At 40.8% G+C, this 20372-nt stretch overlaps 1 protein-coding gene across 2 annotated transcripts in view; it reads right to left on the bottom strand.

The window, feature by feature from the left end:
• obscna (obscurin, cytoskeletal calmodulin and titin-interacting RhoGEF a) overlaps nt 1-20372 on the bottom strand; it is a 50175-nt gene that overhangs the window by 10776 nt on the left and 19027 nt on the right. For both annotated transcript variants that reach the window (XM_088077738.1, XM_088077739.1), the window contains 32 exons: nt 20035-20292; nt 19641-19907; nt 18553-18819; nt 18024-18290; nt 17503-17769; nt 16980-17246; nt 16536-16802; nt 16004-16270; nt 15553-15819; nt 15039-15305; nt 14509-14775; nt 13990-14256; nt 11649-13877; nt 11375-11447; nt 11184-11272; nt 10967-11079; nt 10637-10837; nt 10389-10471; nt 10008-10181; nt 9306-9465; nt 9101-9202; nt 8655-8819; nt 8145-8303; nt 7851-8028; nt 7437-7550; nt 7094-7261; nt 5063-5165; nt 4839-4968; nt 4633-4732; nt 2097-2205; nt 1106-1239; nt 913-1025 (listed from right to left, as the gene is read on the bottom strand). In XM_088077738.1, the coding sequence (XP_087933864.1) occupies nt 913-1025; nt 1106-1239; nt 2097-2205; nt 4633-4732; nt 4839-4968; nt 5063-5165; nt 7094-7261; nt 7437-7550; nt 7851-8028; nt 8145-8303; nt 8655-8819; nt 9101-9202; nt 9306-9465; nt 10008-10181; nt 10389-10471; nt 10637-10837; nt 10967-11079; nt 11184-11272; nt 11375-11447; nt 11649-13877; nt 13990-14256; nt 14509-14775; nt 15039-15305; nt 15553-15819; nt 16004-16270; nt 16536-16802; nt 16980-17246; nt 17503-17769; nt 18024-18290; nt 18553-18819; nt 19641-19907; nt 20035-20292 (7892 nt within the window). The remainder of the gene's footprint in view (nt 1-912; nt 1026-1105; nt 1240-2096; nt 2206-4632; nt 4733-4838; nt 4969-5062; nt 5166-7093; nt 7262-7436; nt 7551-7850; nt 8029-8144; nt 8304-8654; nt 8820-9100; nt 9203-9305; nt 9466-10007; nt 10182-10388; nt 10472-10636; nt 10838-10966; nt 11080-11183; nt 11273-11374; nt 11448-11648; nt 13878-13989; nt 14257-14508; nt 14776-15038; nt 15306-15552; nt 15820-16003; nt 16271-16535; nt 16803-16979; nt 17247-17502; nt 17770-18023; nt 18291-18552; nt 18820-19640; nt 19908-20034; nt 20293-20372) is intronic.

The raw sequence follows: 20372 nt of genomic DNA, 5'->3' as shown, positions 1-20372 counted from the left end.
CTGTTATTAGGGTCTGAGCACCAACAGTGCGAGGACCCTATTGAAACTGAAGGAATTCTTTTTTTTTTTTTTTAACAAGTAAGACACATTTTTGAGGGCCTTAACATACTTAAAAAGTCACCAAATTTTGCACAGACATCAGGACTGGTGAAAAATTTGATATTTTACGGGTTATTTGTATGGGCTCAAAAAAATGGCTTAAGAGTGCCACCTAACAGACTTCAACGAAGGAGCCCCTCCAGCCCGTTTCATGAAGACATACAAAAATTAATAATGGAGCAATTCACCTCTGCACATGTTTTTCCCAAATGCAGGAAAACTCTGTTCACAGACCATATGATGCAGAAAATGATGCTGGGGTGGTTTTGAAATGGTTGCATTCTATAGTTTTTCCAGCAGAGTGCGGTCTTACTCTATTGTTTACACTACTCTCAGCACTGTAAAAGCAGCAGATTAGACCACATAGGGCTCTGCCATAGTCACACAGGCTGGCACCCTTTTCAAATGTATCACAGCTGCGGCTTTAGCTGACCCTCACACGCACACACACACACACACACACACACAGACACAGACAGAGTCAGAGTCACAGTGTTGCCCTTTCTCAGGGAGAAATGGCCACATCAGTCTGCGTCCAGCGAGTAGCCCTGACACACACAGAGGTGCGAGGGCTCGTTCATCGCTGCTTGCAGCTTTAATTACTACTTATATTTTATAAGAAAAAAATGCATAAACTAGAGCTATTTTTTATGCTTCCCTGTTAAACATAGGTACATAAAGACAATATACACAAAAGTGACTTGTGTGGTAGAAATATGATATTTTTTCTATCCCCTAAATCATGAGACAACCCAACCACCCCAAAAAATGTCTTGTCTTTAGATGGCAACCTTTTGATTGCAGCACTCCTACCTTGTACCACTGTATGTTAGGAGCAGGTCTTCCTGTGATTATGGCAGTAAATGTAGCTGGTTGGCCAGGCTCTACACACAGGTCCTCAGCCGGTACCTGGACGTTGGGAGGAGCTGAATAAGAGATTGGATGAGTCAGTAATCACACAACATTTGATAGATGTCATGCTCTAATGTTAAAGAGGCAATAATACCATCTGTGATCTCCTGCATTTGCTCTGAGATGTAGATCTCCTCTTCTTCCTCTGGATAACACAGAGGCTGCTGCACCGCCTGATCCATGGGTACTGAGATGGGAACAGCCTCTTCAGTGCTACCCACTACAGCTCTGGACACAAAGATACGATAAATAAAAAGACATAAAGACATAAAGATCTTAACGTGCTTTTATTTCACACAGGCCCTGACTGGATGCCATGGATGCTATGGCTGGATCCCGATAAATGAACGCCCTGCAATGGAGAAGGTCAGGCCTAATTAATCTATATAAATCAGGCTGGTCATTATAAGACTTATTCATTGTTCATTATGCTGAATGTGTTGGTTTTTTTTTGTTCGTCTGGGTTTTTTTTACTTTGGGGAGAAGAATGATGTGAGGATACATGTATTGCTGTATCAGTTTGTGTTTTATATGGACATGTGTAGGCATGTGTATACATACATACAGTATATATGTTAATTTTGCTGCTGGAGTTTCAGTACCCACAAAATTTGTAAAACATACAGACACATAGGTATAATATGTGGCTATGTATGTATATGATTTATTTTTAATACTCTTCAAAGAAACTAAATTCAAATAAATTATCACAAAATACAACAACAAATGAAAGCCCTGTCACGACATAACATCGACCCAGTCACACCGATTGCTCCTACTTTATACTGTGGGCTCCACATGTATACCAGTAGACATGTCCATATTTGACTTATTGGTGGACCGATGCATGCTGGTGATTTCAGGAGAGTACTAACCATAGAGTCCATTTGAGTGCAGAGTCTGTGTGAGATAGAACTACTTTATGGATTCTACATTTTACATTTTTACTCCTCTACCATCCAGTTCTAACTAACTATTAAATCAAGCGACCATAGACAAAATTTACCAGGTTGTGGCCGATGTCTGTTCACTTCAAAGGAAGGAAAGGAGGCTTAATACAGCAATATTATTGGCACTAAACGTACTGTTCTGGGTGTTCAGGAGGGAAGAGCATCTGAGCAATAGAGGTGGGGCTGAAATCAGTCTGAAGCCATTTCTTCACAAAGGCAGTGGACCAGCCCTCTGAGTCAGCATCTGTAAAAACGAAAATGCCAGTCAGTAGGAATTTAAGCATTAGATACTTCAAATAATCTATTATAATGTTGCATTGACTGTACTTTCTGTATGCTGTATCATTGGAAAATGAAAAATGAAAGAGTACATTACCTTACATGCCGGAAACAGTGACAATGCATTTCTTACCTCAATACGCGAGGGTTAAACCCCACTAACCCAATAGGACATGAGCGTATGCTCACTCCTGCATGAGGGTAAAGGGGACAACTGCCGAGCACATGACCATCTTGTGTTCGTAGGAGTGAAGAGTTAGCTGGGCATGCGTTGGCGAGAGGAGAAAAGGGGAATGTTGAATGGTTATTTGTTATCATGACAATGATGACTTACATGGAACGGTCCATGTGAGGAAGTTCCTGCTTTAGGAATAGTAGAGGGAAGATGGAAAAACATGTAGGTTACTGACAATGGAAGGAAAAACATGGTGAACTAGTGTTGAAAATCAAGAAAAAAAGTATATATGTGACTGAGACACCTTTATAGTCCATATAAAGAATATTGTAAGTCAAACTTACAGTGGGTTTTCATCAACATGTATTAATTCTATTGAACTTGGTTAAATCCTATTACACTGTATTATATTACCTTGATTTCTAACCCTATGTGATGGTAACAGTGATAAATAATAGATACTGGCACAAACTATGCAATATAGGAAAGTAATAGTTACTATCTCTTTATCCAATTTACTGCTGTTAGTTTTGGCATGTCGAGGTTTGTCTGACTTTAAGTCTAATGGGGGAAAAATTAAGCTCTAGAAAAATTTTCTGTCAGAGAGATTTTTAATGCTTTGGCCTAAAATGTATTTCTCATACCTGCCATTCACATCTCGCACCCATGCTCTCATACAACTGCTTGCTCAGCTGATCACATTTAACCAATACAAGCAATACAGCAACACACCGTCATTGCTAGCCTATCATCTTGCTGCTGCCTTTTAAAATATGACTCTATTTCTGCTTTTAGTAGGTTCATGCTACCTTTGTGCACACCCCTCACCTCCCCATTGCAGCCTAGACATCGCAAATTAATATAGCTTATTCGGTTTCAGCAGAGTCACTAGCCACCACCACTACAATTATCCAGTGCAGTTATCTTTACTACATCCACCAGTCTCTCCTTATTGAATTAATCTTGTCTGTCCCAACCCATGCCCTCTGTGGAAAGTGAAAACATGATGAAAAACACAAAAACATTCCATACAATAAATGTGATGATGTCTTTTCATGCGTGAGGATGCTGAGAAGTACAGTATGGTGTCTATGCTGAATGGTAGCCACTAGATCCCCCTGGGTTATGACAGTAGAAAGTTGTTAGAAATAGTTATTGGTAGGTGTTAAGTTTGTGATTTTTTTTCTTATAAAACTGTTACTGCAGTTTTGTTAAGTTTATTTGATATGAACAATCACAGCAGCATTAGTACTGTAAATATATTCACAAAAACTACGTGCTGTATTTAGTGTTTGCGGCACCTGTCCAAAAGTCATTTATAAAAGTCAAAATAGTGAAAGATAAAGAAGATTCATCCACAAGTCCATACACAAAATACATCTGCAAATAACTACATGCACAAGTATACATCCATAAATGCACACAAAAAATGCATCCCAAAATCTATATACAGACATACATCCACACAAACAGAAGCCTCAAGAACGATTCTCAAAATGAATTATGCAAAGTAGTAAAAGCTCTTGGCTAGTGAGAAGAACAGATGAAGTGAGCAGTGAAATATAATCGTGACCAAAGAGGAACGGTTAAGATTTAGGTCAGATGGTTATGTTTAGGCATGTGTTTAATGTGGTCATTGTAATGTTTTGGGAGAGGAGTTAGCCACTGATATTTGATTCAGTTAGTGTGAACTTACAATATGCATTCGTTTTCATACGCTGCTCTCCGAGTTAAACACTTAAAACAAATGGCAATACAAGAAATGGAAAAATGAGACAAGGTGAAAATGTGTGTAGGGGTGCTTTTAGCTCATGCATACCACAATATAAAAAAATGTAGTGCCATAATCCCTGGGGATCAAGTGACACCTGGGATGGTAGTCGGAACTACGTATGATGTGAGTGTGTTTGAAATGGAAAAAAAAAGAGGGAAAATGGCATTGACTGGATAAAATGGATGAGTGGTAGTGGTTGAAAGTGGAAATTGATGCAAATTGTTGCAGTTTGTTGGTATGTGAAGAGATGTCGTATGATGTGACGTAAAAAAGGGTGACAGGATCAGACATGAGGTGAACTGAAGTGAAACTGGACAATGGCATGTGCTTTTCTTCTCTCACGGCTGAACTGGTGAAAGTGTGGAGCATCCACATGAAAACCCAGTCAGGGGTTTTCACCCTGCGTGGAGGATATTTACCTTCAGCGGCTCTGGCTGCCCTACCTTTAGGAGGTAAGTCCTGTGGTTGGTCGTCTTCAATCGGTGGCACATAAGCGGGGCACAGTCCGGCCTTGCACTTCACACAGCCAAATTCATTCAAAAGCTAAAAACAAATCAACATTTAACATAATGTATCTAAATATGTATCTCTCTAATATCAATGAGACTATCTACATACATTACAGACGTAATGGATATGTGTTTTATACCTCACACTCATACTGTCCGATATCTGCCTCTGTTGCACTGAAGACCGTCAGACACAAGATCCCACTCCGAGCGTCGTTCAGGATGAAGTATTTTTGCGGGTCAGTCAACTCTCTGCCATCTTTCAACCACCTGCCAAACCCAAAGGAGGATGTGTTTGATGCACACAATGACCAAAATACCATGTAGTAACTACTGTGGTTACATTAGGTCTGTGTCACCATACCTGATACGTGGTAAAGGAGCAGTAAGAGTGGAGCAGGTAAACTGAATATCTTCTCCTTCTATCAGACAAGCACTCTCCAGTCGAGACACAAATCTGGGTGGAGCTGGAGAGAAGAAGAAATACATTAGAGTGACCTAAAAATATAAATATAACAATAGTGGCGGGTAAGTCAAATCAGTTTTTATTTATTTTATTTTAGCATAACTGTTGCATGCTATTGTATGTAACCTTGATATCTTCTCTTCTTTTTCTTTACTAAAAGCCGAATTAGGGACAGGAGTTGGAAACTAGCAATAGTTATAATCTCTTTATGTGAAGCATCAGTTACTACAGCTTGTTTGTAACAGGTCAAAGTTGTACTGTGCTGTGTTAATTTGCATTGTCCCAATCAAATAAACAATATAAATAAAATAAAATGTATATAGTATCATATCACCAATCACAATGTGAGGTAGATATGTAGCACAATTTGCCTCAAGGGGCTTGTTATAGTAAAAGTAATAGGCTATAGCAATATTAGTAGTGGTAATAGTTACAGAATTAGTATAGTTGGATATACCAGAATCAGTGTGTTTTTTTGCAAAGTACATTTTCATATAAATTTCATTCTTTGACCCATTAGTGCATAGTGTGAATAAGAGAACATTAACTTTTTCTCTTACAATATTGCAAAGTTCATATACATATAAGAAAAGTATATTGATGGAGTATTATAAAAAAGGTCAATATATCTGAGTTAAAAAAACAGAGCAGTGCAGTGTTTAGGAGTGGTATCTTGTGCAAAAATGTGCAAAACTGTCCAAAGAATGAGCAGAGGTTCACAGTGGGAAGTTTATAAAAAAAGAAAGTGCAAAGGTATAGTCCCATGTAGTCGCACTGTTAGATCTAATACAAGTAGCAGTCACAATGTTAATGTTATGATGGATTTATCTGTATGTTAATATCCTGTAGAGGTGGGTGTGGTTTAAGCAGGTGGTAGGAAGCAGGGTCTGCACTGACGTCACATTTAGGGGCGTGATACATGACTCATTAGCTGCTAGTCAGTGTCACCTGGAGAACAGGTGAGAGCTCCAGAGGCCTGTGAACTGCTTAGACGCCACGAGGGAGCTGCCAGAGGCGAGCCATCCAAAGAGGACAAGACTAAATGTTTTCAGCACACACCACCAACAACCGTTTATGAATTTACACCTACACAGGTGAACAACGACAACCGGGAGCTGGCTGAAGGAACGACGGAGCGGCGGACATGACGGCGCGGCGCAGTCGCCATGTCCGAGAGCTCACGAGCTTTGTCCTGACAACGGTGAGTACCTTCACGCGACACCCGCAGAATTGTTTGTTTTGTTTTGTTTCCGTCTTGTTTTTTCTATTTCCCTTTTATGCATTGACAAAATCCTGAAGGAGAGCAGTGTCTGTAATAATAATAATAATGATCATAATAATAATAATAATAATAATAACAATAACTTTATTTATATAGCACCCTTAAAAACACAGTTTACAAAGTGCATTGACAAAGCAAAGCCGAGGCAATAAACCCCAGACTTAATAAAACAATTGAAGTTAGTACCCTCATTACCTAAGTAGAAGTATTAGTGGTTGGTAGAAGTAATACTAGTACTAAACATCACATTAGCAGTTGGAGTAACAACAATAGCATTAAGTCTGGCAGCTGTAATCACGATGGTAGTACTAGTAGTAAAAGTTTAGTGAAAGTAGCTTCAGAACTAGTACAACTAGTGTTAGCAATAGTACTTTTAGTAGTAGCACTATAGCACAAGTAATATTAGTTTTAGTAGCAGCAGTTTGAGTAAACTTAGCTGTGGTCATATGATCATATCATATGATTGCTAATATGATTAAGTAGTAGTAGTAGTAGTAGTACTAGTAGTAGTAGTAGTAGTAGTAATAGTTTGGATGCCCTGTGTTTCTCTCTGGCAGTGCATGCATGAACAACGTTCACCTTCAAACACAGACACAGCTCTGGAGGAACACAACAATCAAGAGGTTTAGATTCATCCATCGACTCACCGCGCACCACAACTTTAGCCAGAGTACCAGCGCTGCCCATACAGCTGGTGGCGTAGCAAGCATACTGTCCAGAGTCCTCTGCAGTGAGGCTGTCCAGGATGAGACTGCAGGTGCCCGACCGGTCTGCTGTGATGATGTGACGGGGATCGTCCTCTAAAGGAAGGCCATCTAAGAGGTAGACATGAGATTTTTTCTGTGAAACCATCATTGTAACCAAACCAAGCTGTGTATGTATGCCTGTACACTTTATCCTTTGATACAGTGGGTAACTGCATTAAAAGCGACTCATTATAACACTGTGGTACAACATATACAGGCTAAAGTTTAAAAATTAATATCTGACCTTTGAGCCAGCTGACCGCTGGTTTTGGTGATCCTGTGACCTTACAGGTCAGTTTGATTGTTTGTCCAATCTTTGTTGTGCAGTCAGACAACAGTGACTCAAATACTGGTGGGCCTGTTGATAGACACAAATACAGAAATCACTCACCAAGCATATCATAAAAATACCATGCCATATAAATTCCAGAATAAGAAAAAAAAGACCCTCAACGATTGAAAAACACAGGACAAGAGAAGAAAAGATTAAATCTTTAGTCCACCTGACACTGCAACTAAACAGTTCAGAATGTAATACTTAAGCTGCTACTGCAATTTTGACAAAAGAGCATATTGGCTGAAAATAGATTAGGAAAGATGTTACAGTCCTATTGTCAAACATGACCTGAATTTAGTCCCTTCCCAAAGAAACACTTACTGTTAGTGGGCAGGTTAGAACGTTGCTGTAACTCCTTCAGGTCCTTGAGCCAGGAGAGTTTCACCAGCGTGGAGCGACCCTGCAGCGTGTACCTCCGCATCGAGCCCCTGTGCTCATGCCACAACCCCCAAGACTTTTCATCTCCTCCCACAGTCTCCTTTATTTCCACATCCATCAGCTTTAAAAGTGAGAGTGAGAAGAGGAATGTCATTACATGTGGCCAACTTTGATATTAAACGGTTTCTTTTTTGTATTGTTTCACCTACTGTACGAAGGCAGGGGAGAAGATCATACCTTCATTTTGTTCTTGAAGGTGTAGATGTCACTGTTCATATTGGTGTCTCTTTTCAGTTTACAGAGTACGATACATTCCTTGAAGAGAAAGACTTGTCTCTGATGCCCTCTAGAGGGTGTCTTAACTTCTGGAGATTCCTCCCACACTGTGAAGACTCCCTGAAGGAAAAACAAGTAAGGACCATACAATCTTTTTATCAGAGTGCACATTTAGGGCTGATAAAGCCTCAACTAATATGGGTATTTTAAGGAGACACTGTCCAGGCAGTATTGTGGAACAATGTTATTAGTTGAACAGGTGCTGCAGTTTGGTACTAAAAGTGACAGTCTTACTATTTTAGAAACTTTTTTTTTCTGGCAAACCTGCCAAAATTAAAACTTATTTCAAATTTTAAAAAAAACCAAAAAAACTCTTAATCAGCTTTTGCTCACAGCCAAAAACTGATACAAGCTAAGTTTTTTCGCTAAAACCTCCTAGTAACCAAAAGCATCTCAGTAATCTGTGGTTACCTGTCGCACGGGCTCGCCCAGGGCGATGAGAGGAGCTGGGTAATTCTCGATGAGAGACACCTTGTGCAGGTTGTCAGACCTCCAGGGTAGACAGGACACCATGGAGAACGTATCCTCCAAAAGACAGCAGCTCTGGCCACTTTTAGCTTTGTTCTTGATAAACTCCTGCCGATATCATTTTTATTTTACTTTTATTCACACTTAAAAGTAGAGGCAACAATTTGTGCAACAGGAGAACAAGCTTAAATGCATAGTTTTAAGTTAAAATAATGCTGTAAATATTAAAATTTCTCTCCAATATCCCTTTGTGATTGAGAGTTGCAAGGTAAGAAAACAAGCAAAAATATACTAGTATCCAGTCTATGAATAACATATTTCACTATCACAATGACATTAATGATCAAGGTTTTACACACATACTTGCAAAATCAAAACTGTATGCTGACCTTCAGTAAAGCCTGGTAGGTTTGAATCCTCTCCACTGGTCTCTGGAGGAAAGTGAGGACGTCCATGTCAGGAGCCTTTGGCTTACCAGATTCTGATAACTCCTGAAAAATAATGTAATATATTAAGTGCATTAGATCTGTGTAATAATTGCCATCCAGCACATTAGTTTCCACAATGCTTATATAAGATCCAAATCGATTTTACTTTGAAATACTGTTGGACAGCCTTGTCAGCAACGCAGGCCTCTGCTTGTGCTTGTCCCACCATGTAGTGAAGATACTTCTCAAAGTCCTCAGCGTGTTTGATCAGATGCATGGCCACATCATCGTCTGTGGCACAGTCTCTCAGTCCTGGCAGGATGGACCTGAGAACACATAACATAATGTCAACATCTGATCCAGGTTGACAAAAAGGTCAGTGCAAAGGAAAATTGGAAAAAGGGGTGTTACAAAATTATCTCTTTTCCTAATTTTTTTTTTTTAAAGGCACAAGATGAGCAGGAGGGAGGGTACAGTGCAAGCCTCTATTGATTATGGATCCAGTCCAATCCATATTTATTTATTAAGCAAATTTAAAAACAGCAAAGTTGACAAAATTGCTGTACATCAATAAATAGATTAAAAACAATAAAACTAAAAAATAAGAAACAGCATAAATATCATAAGACAGGACAAAAAAACCCACCTGTTTAAAAAAGGCAAAGAGCCCACAAGGTAAAACCACAAAAAAAAAATGCATACAGGTAATGCTTTTGGCAACATGGTTTCTTAATTATGTAGTATTTATTTGCAATTTTACACATTTAAATGAATGTGAAAGCAGTTATGTACAATACAGTACAAGTACAATGCATTTCTTGTTGTGTGTGTGTGTGTGTGTGTGTGTGTGCATGCGTGTGTGCATTACCTCTCATGCAGAGACACAATGTCCTTGATATTCCTGAAAATGATCTCTTTCTGGTTGAGGATGTTAATGGGGATGTGGCAGCTAGAGTCCAGATAATTGAGCTGGTGAGAAGTGAACATCTTCATCTCCTTAACAAACTCCTCCTCTCCATCAATCATGCCTTGGATCAGTTGGCTAAGGATAAAGGGACATTTAAAGAAATGTTTTTGTTTTTTACTGTTGTATATGTGAGATGTTTTTATTTCAACAGACAAGTTCTCCATCATCACAAAAAAACTAGTTATAATACATGGATTAAGTGCAGCAAACAACCAAATAGTGGGAAAAAAAATGAGACACAATTATCCGAACACATGTATCCTATTGCCATTGTATAGTTACCTCAGAGCTCTCCTGTACTCTTCTCCTGTCGACCCAATTCCATCCAGATCCTCTTGAGGGACTCTCAGTTGTGGGAAGGTCTCCTGTTCAAAAAACTGTCATTATTGAAAGCCTTTTTTTACTTCTCATAACTCGGTAAAATTAATGTCTCTGACAGCATACCATTGCAAACTTGCAGTATAAGATTCTTACAGAATGTGACCACTTTACAAAGTGTTGGAGTTAACATATGGATTTATACAGCCTACCTTCCTCTTCTTTTCCAGGTAGGCTGGACACACCCACCCCTGTCGGGCAGGGTTGGTTTTGGTGGGTTTGGTCCTCACCAGCCATCTGTCAGGATGAACAGAGTCCAGGACCTCCACAAACTGTCCCTCCTTCAGAACAAAAGTGTCCTTGTTTCCGCTACTTGGACTGCAGTCAGCTCGAGCCACGTACATTTCAAATGTCTGAGGTGAGAAAATCAAAAACAAAACATAACCTAAGTCTAATATAATCAAATGGGCGTAGCACTTTTTCAGAATGTCACCACTTACAGAGGGCACACATCCAAAATGGAACAAAATATGAAAAAGTACCTCTCGGTTGTCCTCCTCTCCCTCTGACTCTGATCCAGAGAGGGTGCTAGTTAAGGGTGTGTGTGCACGGTGGTGCTTAGGAGATGGTGTCCTCATTTTACCATCATGAGCCGCTATGAATTAGAGAGAAAAATAACTATCATACACCTGATAGGAAACTTTGTGCAGAGAGTATAAATGACTTAAAACAGTAATGAAAGAAATCAATAGTGCTGACCTTTGACCTTCAGCAGTGTCTTAGCAGGTTGTGGAGGAATCATTTGTTCATCTTTTGGAGGCACTTGGTCCACTGTTTTTGTCTCTCCCCTGTAACAGCATTCATAAATGTTGTGGGTATTTATGAGCATAATATAAAAGATGTGCAATGAAATGAATGTGACAAAATAAATCTTGTGTCCGTCCTCTGACCTCGGTACAGCTGGGACAGTCTCAACAGGTTCCATCATATCCGGAGCCGTTTCATAATCTGAAGGACTTGACACTGTTGGAACCAGAAAATTATACTGTAAATATAAGGTGAAGTCAGCCCAAGTTTTTCAGATATTATTATTTTTTGGCTGTTTTGCCTTTACTTGATAGGATAGCTTAAGCAATAAAGGGGGCGATACAGACGAGATAACAGGGGTTCCCAGTCAATCCATATTTTTTGTGATCGCAGTTAGAAAATAAATGTGTAACTCACTGGAGCTGGCAATCTGTGAAGATCCTCTCCTTTCCTGCAGCCTCGTCTGAGCATCCTGCTCCGTCATGTTGTAGGCCTCCCACAGAGACACACTCACATTTTCTACATAGTTGTCAGCATCTATAGCAGGAGTGGGTGTCTGAGTTTCAATCTGAGGCAGATCCTGGGTATGCGTTTTGACCTCTGGCTTTTGTGGGGCGAGTTGCAGAGGAGTTATGGCTGCGAGCGGTGGATGTACAGGCTTCTGAACTATTTGAGCAGGCTTCTGGGGCTGCACTATCGTTATATTTCCATTGTAGGAGGTCACACCAAACTTGTTCACCACCTCACATGTGTAGATTCCTCCATCATTAGTGGTCAGGTTTTTGATGACCAGTGTGCACACGCCGTTCTCTGTACTCTCAGTACAGCATCGATAATCATTAGTAATTTGTTGGCCGTTTTTCAGCCAGCGCACTGTGCTGGGTTTTCCTTCAACAACACACACTAAAGTCATTGTACCATGAAGATCTGCACTCTGATTCTTAAACACTTCTTTAAAGATAGGTCGCATGTCTTTGCGGGTTTTGTAGCCTTTGAAGGCAGCCTGGATTTTAACTGCGGCCTCTTGCATTTGTGGTTCATCCTCAATGCTGATGTCAATCTCCGGTGTAACTTGAGTTGGTGGTTGATCCTTCTGGGGTACATTACTTGGAGGAAGAGTAGCAGGTAGGGCTGACCCTTCAACAAAAGAGCCAGAACGTCGGACATCACTGTGGTTCACTGGTATCTCGGTCAAAGCTTCGGAGAAAGTTTCATCTTCTGAAATGTAGAGGAGAGGAATGTCCTCTGCCATCTTTGTTTGTTCTTCCTCCCTTCTCATCGGCTCGACTGCCAGCTTCATTTCCTGGTTCATTTCAGGTTCTTTTCTCATGGGTTTAACTGGCTGTTTGATCGGCTGTTTAATGTTTGTGTCCTTCTCTGCGACTTTTACAGGTTGCTTGATTTTCTCAACTATCTCAGTGTCTGTTACAGATTGTTTCCTCTCGAATCTTTGCTTCTCTTCACCATCTTTTTTCAAAGACTCTATTGGCTGTTTAATTGGCTGATCATCTGTTGTTTTCACCGCAGCTCTTGTCATCTGAAGATCTTCTTGATCTGTCTCTGTGTCCCTCGATGATTGCGTCTCCATTCTCCCCTTTACTCTACTTTTTATTCTCGCAGGTGGTTTTGGAGGAGCAAATTCAGCCTCTTTTTCTAAAGTTTTGACTGGTTGTTGTTCTGACTGTTTGTCCAGCTGATTTACAGAAGGCATTAGTTTCAGTGGCTTTTTCTCTCTCTCTGCCTCCATGGACACTTGTTTCACCTGGTCTCTCTGTTTATGGTCTTCTTCTGAATCATTTACTGTAGGCTTTACTGCTTGGACGATGATCTCCTCAGTTTCCGTTGGAGCATGTTGACTTGGTTCCTTTGCCCCTGTTATCTTTCCTTTAGATCTTGCAGGTGGTTTAAAAGGTTCCTCTTCCTCTACTTTGCCCTCCTTTGACTTCTCTCCTTGTTCCTTTATTGATCTATTCCCAATAAACTTTTCTGTTGGTTTCACAGGCTGTTCTTCATCCTCACTCTTCTTCCACAGGTCTTTTTCTGGATGTCTTCCCCTCTTCTCAGTGTCACTTGTTCTCTCTGAAGGCTTTCTTGTTAGTTTTGATCTCTGTTCAATCTCATCGTCTCTTTTCTTTTCTTCAAAAACAGTGTCTCCTGAAATGCTGCCTAACTGACTTGCATTTTGGTCACCCTTGACTAATTTCTCTGAAGTCCTTCCTGGTTGTCTCTTCTCCATGAAAGCTTCTTTCTCTGTTTCCAAAGGCCTTGCTGGCTTTTCCACCTCCTTGTCAACCCCGTCATCCTTTTCCAGCGGGCTCACTGTCTTCTCAACTTTCTCATACATCTCAACATCTTTCCCCATATGTCTGTCAACTTGTGTTACATTCTGTGCAACGTCAATGTCTTTCTCTGAAGGCTTTGCAGATTGGACACCCTGTTTAAGGTCAATCATTGGCTCCACATCTTTGTCTAAACTTGCAATGGATGCTTTCCTGTGAGTTCTCTTTTTGGGCTCTGGAGGAACAGGTTTGGCCTCTGGGAATCCAGGCTTTTGGGTCTCTGGAGTAGGAGTTGGTTTGGAAACAGCGCCCTTTCCACGAGGTTGTATCATGGGTGGCTCTGCCTTTGGTGGAGTGAGTTCTAGGGCTGCACAAAAAAATGACAATATATTGTTAACTGATATATTTGTGGTGGAGGTTGGACAAAAAAAAAAAAAGTGATTTGTTCCTGTGGTATTGCCAATTCAAGATGAACACACCTTTCACTGTCACAGTTGCAGTGGTCTCTGAACTTCCTGCTTGACACGAGTAGCTGCCACTGTCCTCAGGTTTGAGATCCTTTATGTACAGCTGAAAGAGGCAACCAACTTGCTTTATCTCATACTTGCTGCTTGCCCTTAGTGGAATCCTATTCTTTGTCCATTGTACTGACAGTCCAGCTTTAGACAGCTCACAGCACAGAGAGACTGTACCACCCTCCTTCACCTCCACACTTTCTAATTCTTCCTTGAAGAATGGCCGAAGCTCTGGGAAATGGAAGCAGATAGGAAAAAAATCATACATCTTCAATGTGATGACAAAATGTTATGACCAAAAGAAGATGAGATTGTATTTTTGAATACATACAGAATCAGGACTTTTCTGCCAATTTTTAATGTAGGTGGGTTTACAGTATGAGCAACAGAATACGTGCCACACATTTTAGACTACCACAGGAAAGTGCTTTAAATGATGTTGTGCAATTTGCTATTTGCTATGCAAATGCCAAAGATACGCACCTTTTACAGTCACAGTTGCAGTGGTCTCTGCACTTCCTGTTTGACATATGTAGCTGCCACTGTCCTCAGGTTGGAGCTCCTTGATGTGCAACTGCAGGAGGCAGCCATCCTGCTTTATCTCATACTTCCTGTTAGCTCTCAGTGTCAGCTTGTTCTTCTTCCATTGCACTGACACTTCAGGCTTAGACAGCTCACAGCAAAGAGAGGCTGTAGCTCCCTCCTCAGCCTCTACACTCTGTAAGTCTTTTCTGAAGAACGGTACTAGCTCTGCAAAAAAGGGTATGGATTGAAAGAAACTTTAGTATAATGGAAATTGCTAACCTGAACGGAAGGGGAACAAATTTTCTTTCATGATTCATACAGTATCAAGATTTGCCAGCGGTTTTATAATGTAGATGGGTGAAACTGTAATAACGACAGCTTAGTGCATACTAGACAGTGTAAGACAATCATCAGAACTTCTGATTAGGTGTGTGGTTGAATGCATGCATTGCTAAAACTGAGTTTTTTTTATAGTTAGATGCACACACCTTTCACTGTCACAACTGCAGTGGTCTCCGCACTTCCTGCTTGACACGAGTAGCTGCCACTGTCCTCAGGTTTGAGATCCTTGATGTGCAGCCGGAGAAGGCAGCCATCTTGCTTCATCTCGTACTTCCTGCTGGCTCTTAGTGGCAGTCTGTTCTTCTTCCATTGTACTGACACTCCAGGCTTAGACAGCTCACAGCACAGAGAGACTGTAGCTCCCTCCTCAACATCCACACTTTCTAAGTCTTCCTTGAAGAATGGAGCAAGCTCTGCAAGAAATGGATATGGATTGGAAAAAAAATCCCATAATACATCTTCACTGGAATCAAATGTGTTTGTCGATGCAGGCGTCATCAGGACTTTCTGACCAACCAACAATGAAGATGGTGGCATTGAAAGAAAAGCCACATTCAAGAAACTTAAGACAATCTCAAGAAAAGTATTGATTTTTGTGTGTGTGTGTGGTTAAATGCATACAGAAAAAACATTAAATCGACCACCTCCAAATGCACATACCTTTCACTGTCACAGTTGCAGTGGTCTCCGCACTTCCTGCCTGGCATGAGTAGCTTCCACTGTCCTCAGGTTTGAGATCCTTGATATGCAGCTGGAAGAGGCAGCCAGCCTGCTTTACCTCGTACTTCCTGTTTGCTCTCAGTGGCAGATTGTTCTTCTTCCACTGTACTGACAGTCCTGCTTTGGACAGCTCACAACAAAGAGAGGCTGTACCTCCCTCCTCAACTTCCACACTTTGTAAGTCTTCCTTGAAGAATGCTGCAAGTTCTGGAAAAGTAGGTAAGGATTCAAAACATTTTCCAGTAAAATGTAAAAATGCTTGAAGCCTAAACAGGAGGGAAACGACATCTACCTTAAGAAGACAATCACCAGTATTTCACATTTTGATGTGGTGTTGAATTTATGCATCGCTCATAACTAACCTCTTTTTTTTATTGCAAATCACACGCACCTTTTACTGTCACAGTAGCAGTGGTCTCTGCACTTCCTGTTTGACACGAGTAGCTGCCACTGTCCTCAGGTTTGAGATCCTTGATGTGGAGCTGGAGGAGGCAGCCATCTTGCATCATCTCGTACTTCATGTTTGCTCTCAGTGGCAGTCTGTTCTTCTTCCATTGCACTGACACTCCAGGCTTAGACAGCTCACAGCACAGGGAGGCCGTACCTCCTTCCTCAACCTTCACATTTTCCAAGTCTGCCTTGAAGAACGGTACAGCCTCTGCAAAAAAATGGTTATGGATTGGAAAAAAAATAAATGTACATCTTGACTGGAGTCGGAAAGTGCTGGAGACCCAACAAATAGGAGAAAATTTATTTTGCAGGCATCATCGAGACTTTTCAGCCAACTTATAATGCATATGTTGGGACTGCAACAAAGGCAACATCCAAGAAACTTCAGACAAATTCAAGAAAGTTTAGATTTTTTTGTGTGGTTAGAAGCATGCATAGCAACCACAAAATTGTTTCCTGCCAAATGTACACACCTTTTACAGACACGGTAGCGGTGGTTTCTGCACTTCCTGCTTGGCACGAGTAGCTGCCGCTGTCCTCAGGTTTTAGATCCTTAATGTGGAGCTGGAGGAGGCAGCCATCTTGTTTTATATCATACTTCCTGTTAGCTCTCAGTGGCAGCCTGTTCTTCTTCCATTGCACTGATACGTCAGGCTTAGACAGCTCACAGCAAAGAGAGGCTGTACCTCCCTCCTCAGCCTCTACACTTACCAAATCTCTCTTGAAGAATGGTACAACCTCTGGGAAAAAAAGGATGAGAAAAAAACATAACTTTACATTTAAAGTGGAATTGGAGAATAGGTCAAATCTAAGTTGGAGGAAATATAAGGTAATTCAGGCATATTATTAAGGCTTTTGTTGTATGGTTAAAAACATGCAGAAAAAACACTGAAGTGTTCATTGCCAAAAGCACATACCTTTTACAGACACAGTTGCAGTGGTCTCTGCACTTCCAGCTTGACACGAGTAGCTGCCACTGTCCTCAGGTTTGAGATCCTTGATGTGGAGCTGTAGGAGGCAGCCATCTTGTTTCATGTCGTACTTCCTGTTTGCTCTCAGCGGCAGCCTGTTTTTACTCCATTGTACTGACACTCCAGACTTAGACAGCTCACAGCACAGAGAGGCCGTACCTCCCTCTTCAACCTCCACACTTTCTAAGTCTTCCTTGAAGAATGGAGGCAGCTCTGGTAAAATAAAAAATAATTAAAAAATAAAAAAAAAACCTGAATTGTACATCTATAATATGATAAGAACAGTGTTCAAAACCTCATCAGAACATAGTTTGTGTCGGTTTTCGAGTGGGATTGCCGTATAGTGTATGATAACATAATAACCACGAGATAGACAACAGAGGCACAGCTATATTGTACAATCTTATGCATGTATCAGTCGTAAGACTAAAATCTTCTAATAATGTCAAAATTCTCCATATGCACACACCTTTCACTGTCACAGTTGCAGTGGTCTCTGCACTTCCTGCGTAACATGTGTAGCTGCCACTGTCCTCAAGTTTGAGATCCTTGATGTGCAGCTGTAGGAGGCAGCCATCCTGCCGCATCTCATACTTCCTGTTAGCTCTCAGTGGCAGATTGTTCTTCTTCCATTGTACTGATACTCCAGGTTTAGACAGCTCACAGCACAGAGAGGCCGTAGCTCCCTCCTCCAACTTCACATTCTGCAGTTCTTCTTGGAAAAATGGTGGGAGCTCTGTGAAATGTAAAATGTTTTGGGAGTAAGATAATGGGGTGTTTTAATATAAGATGCATAACATTTAAGTCATTATCACGTTATGGCTAAATAAGATGTTAAGACTTTGACAGTTCAGTGATGTTTGCTCCACTTGGAAATATGAGATTGAGCACATTCAGGTGATTACAAGTAATTGTTGAAAAATAGTTTTCAATGTCTTAGAGCTCACTGTTACTGTAGGATTTACCATGCAGATTGCAAAATGCACACACCTTTTACTGATACAGTTGCAGTGGTCTCTGCACTTCCTGCATGACATGTGTATCTTCCACTGTCCTCAGGCTGGAGATCCTTGATGTGGAGCTGAACAAGGCAGCCATCTTGCTTCATCTCATACCTTCTGTTAGCTCTCAGCGGCATCTTGTTCTTCTTCCATTGTACTGACACCCCAGCTTTAGACAGCTCACAGCACAGAGAGGCCGTACCTCCCTCGTTAACCTTCACGTTCTGCAGTTCTTCTTTGAAAAATGGTGGGAGCTCTGAGAAGGATACGAGGGTAAAAGAATGATGAAGTAATATGTTGTTAAAGTAACAGAAATGATGTGTCAGTTAGCAAATAAGAGCCAAAATGTAGTAGAAACCATGTTTAAGTTACTTATGTGATAGATCAGTGGTGATTGGTAGATATCATATTAAGTTATTAGATCAATTTTATTAGTTTTAATTATTAAAAAAAAAACACAACACTGTTTTCTATGATTTAGATCTTGTTAACACTGAAATTTTCATTGCCATACACACCTTTCACTGTCACAGTTGCAGTGGTCTCTGCACTTCCTGCTTGACATGTGTAGCTTCCCCGGTCCTCAGGTTTGAGCTCATTGATGTGCAGCTGCAGGAGGCAGCCATCTTGCCTTATCTCATACTTCCTGCTGGCTCTTAGTGGCAGTCTGTTCTTCTTCCATTGCACTGACACTCCAGCTTTAGACAGCTCACAGCACAGAGAGGCTACACCTCCCTCCTCAGCCTCTACACTTCTTAATTCTTTCTTGAAGAATGGAGGGAGCTCTGAGGAAAAAGGGTTGGGAGGGATGGAGTTATACATGTAGTTTAGCATGTTAGTTGAGCAAAGTAATACATGCAGCATTTGCATTTTAAAGCCAGATGTTCAGACAGTCACAGGAAAGAACCTGAGCTGTACGTGATACTAGTATGCGGGCTAGATTGCACTCAGTACTGCAGACAAAATGAACTGATTAAGTCACATTTGGAAACATTTGTGTGACAATTGTTGTTTAAAAATTCCAGAAAGTTCACACAATCACTGGGAAGCACCTTAACTGACAAATATGTTACTTTACTATGATTAAAAAATGTCCTGGAGGAGGGATCCCCCTCAGTCGCTCTTCCTGAGGTTTCTACAATATTTTTTTTTCTGTTAAAGGGTTTTTGGGGAGAATTTTTGCTGTGAGGTAGAGATGTCATATGATGAAAACCCTCTAAGGCAAATTGTGATTTTAGATCATGGGCTTAATAAATGACATTTAATTTAATTGAACTCAAAAAGGCAATGAACAACTTGGTAAGAAATGTCCCACGAGGGAAAAAAGCAAGGAAGAAAACTATGCATGTGTGTGTGTATGAATATATAATTATCATAATTACTTATTTGAAACTATGTTACAAAATCATTATAATTTTTAGGCACTTGTCCCAGGTCACTTTCTTGTACTTTTTTTTTTACTAATTTCTTGCCAATTTTGGCATCATTTCTTCTTTTTTTGCTCATTTCCTTCTTCCCATGTTTTTGAAATAAATCAAGCCAATTCACCCAGGTTTCAAAGGGTTAAATGCAAGCATAGCTGTTGTTCTCTGTCAAATGCACACACCTTTCACTGTCACAGTTGCACTGGTCTCTGCACCTCCTGCTTGACACGAGTAGCTGCCACTGTCCTCAAGTTTGAGCTCCTTGATGTGCAGCTGGAGGAGGCAGCCATCCTGCCTGATCTCATACTTTCTGCTGGCTTTTAGTGGGAGTCTGTTCTTCTTCCATTGAATCGGCACTCCAAGTTTAGACAGCTCGCAGTACAGAGAGGCTGAACCTCCCTCTTCAGCTTCCACACTCTGCAATTCTTCTTGGAAGAATGGAGGGAGCTCTGGGAAATTAGGGCAAGAAAGATACATATTGATTCACTCAAGCATAACAAGTGACTTTTTTCTTCCTTTTCTCATTAGCTGTGTAATTAATCTACTATCTTTAGGTAACAAAACTTCCATTTTTACCTGTTACAGTCACTTTCGCACTACTCTGCACATCTCCTGTATCACAGCAGTATGTACCAGTGTCCAGAGGATCCACATCACGGATTAGCAACAGGTTGACTTTTCCCTCCTTAAGCATCTCATATTTCTCCCCATTTCGGAGGGAGATGTGGTTGCGCTTCCAGGTAACCGGGGAGGTGTAATCAGAGATGGTGCAGGACAAAGCGGCTGTCTCTCCTTCCATGATCACAACATCTTTCGGCTTCTCTTCAAATAAAACTAAAATTTGAAATCAGACGCCACTTTATAATGACTGGTCCTGAGGAGATCATTTTAGCTGAAATCACACATTATCTTTT

This window comes from Plectropomus leopardus, chromosome 5, assembly GCF_026936395.1.
Source record: "Plectropomus leopardus strain MGB_pleo_1.0 chromosome 5, ASM2693639v1, whole genome shotgun sequence".
Classification (NCBI taxonomy): Eukaryota; Metazoa; Chordata; class Actinopteri; order Perciformes; family Serranidae; genus Plectropomus; species Plectropomus leopardus.
Note: the sequence above shows the minus strand (reverse complement) of the source record. Positions and strands in the feature narration are given on the sequence as shown.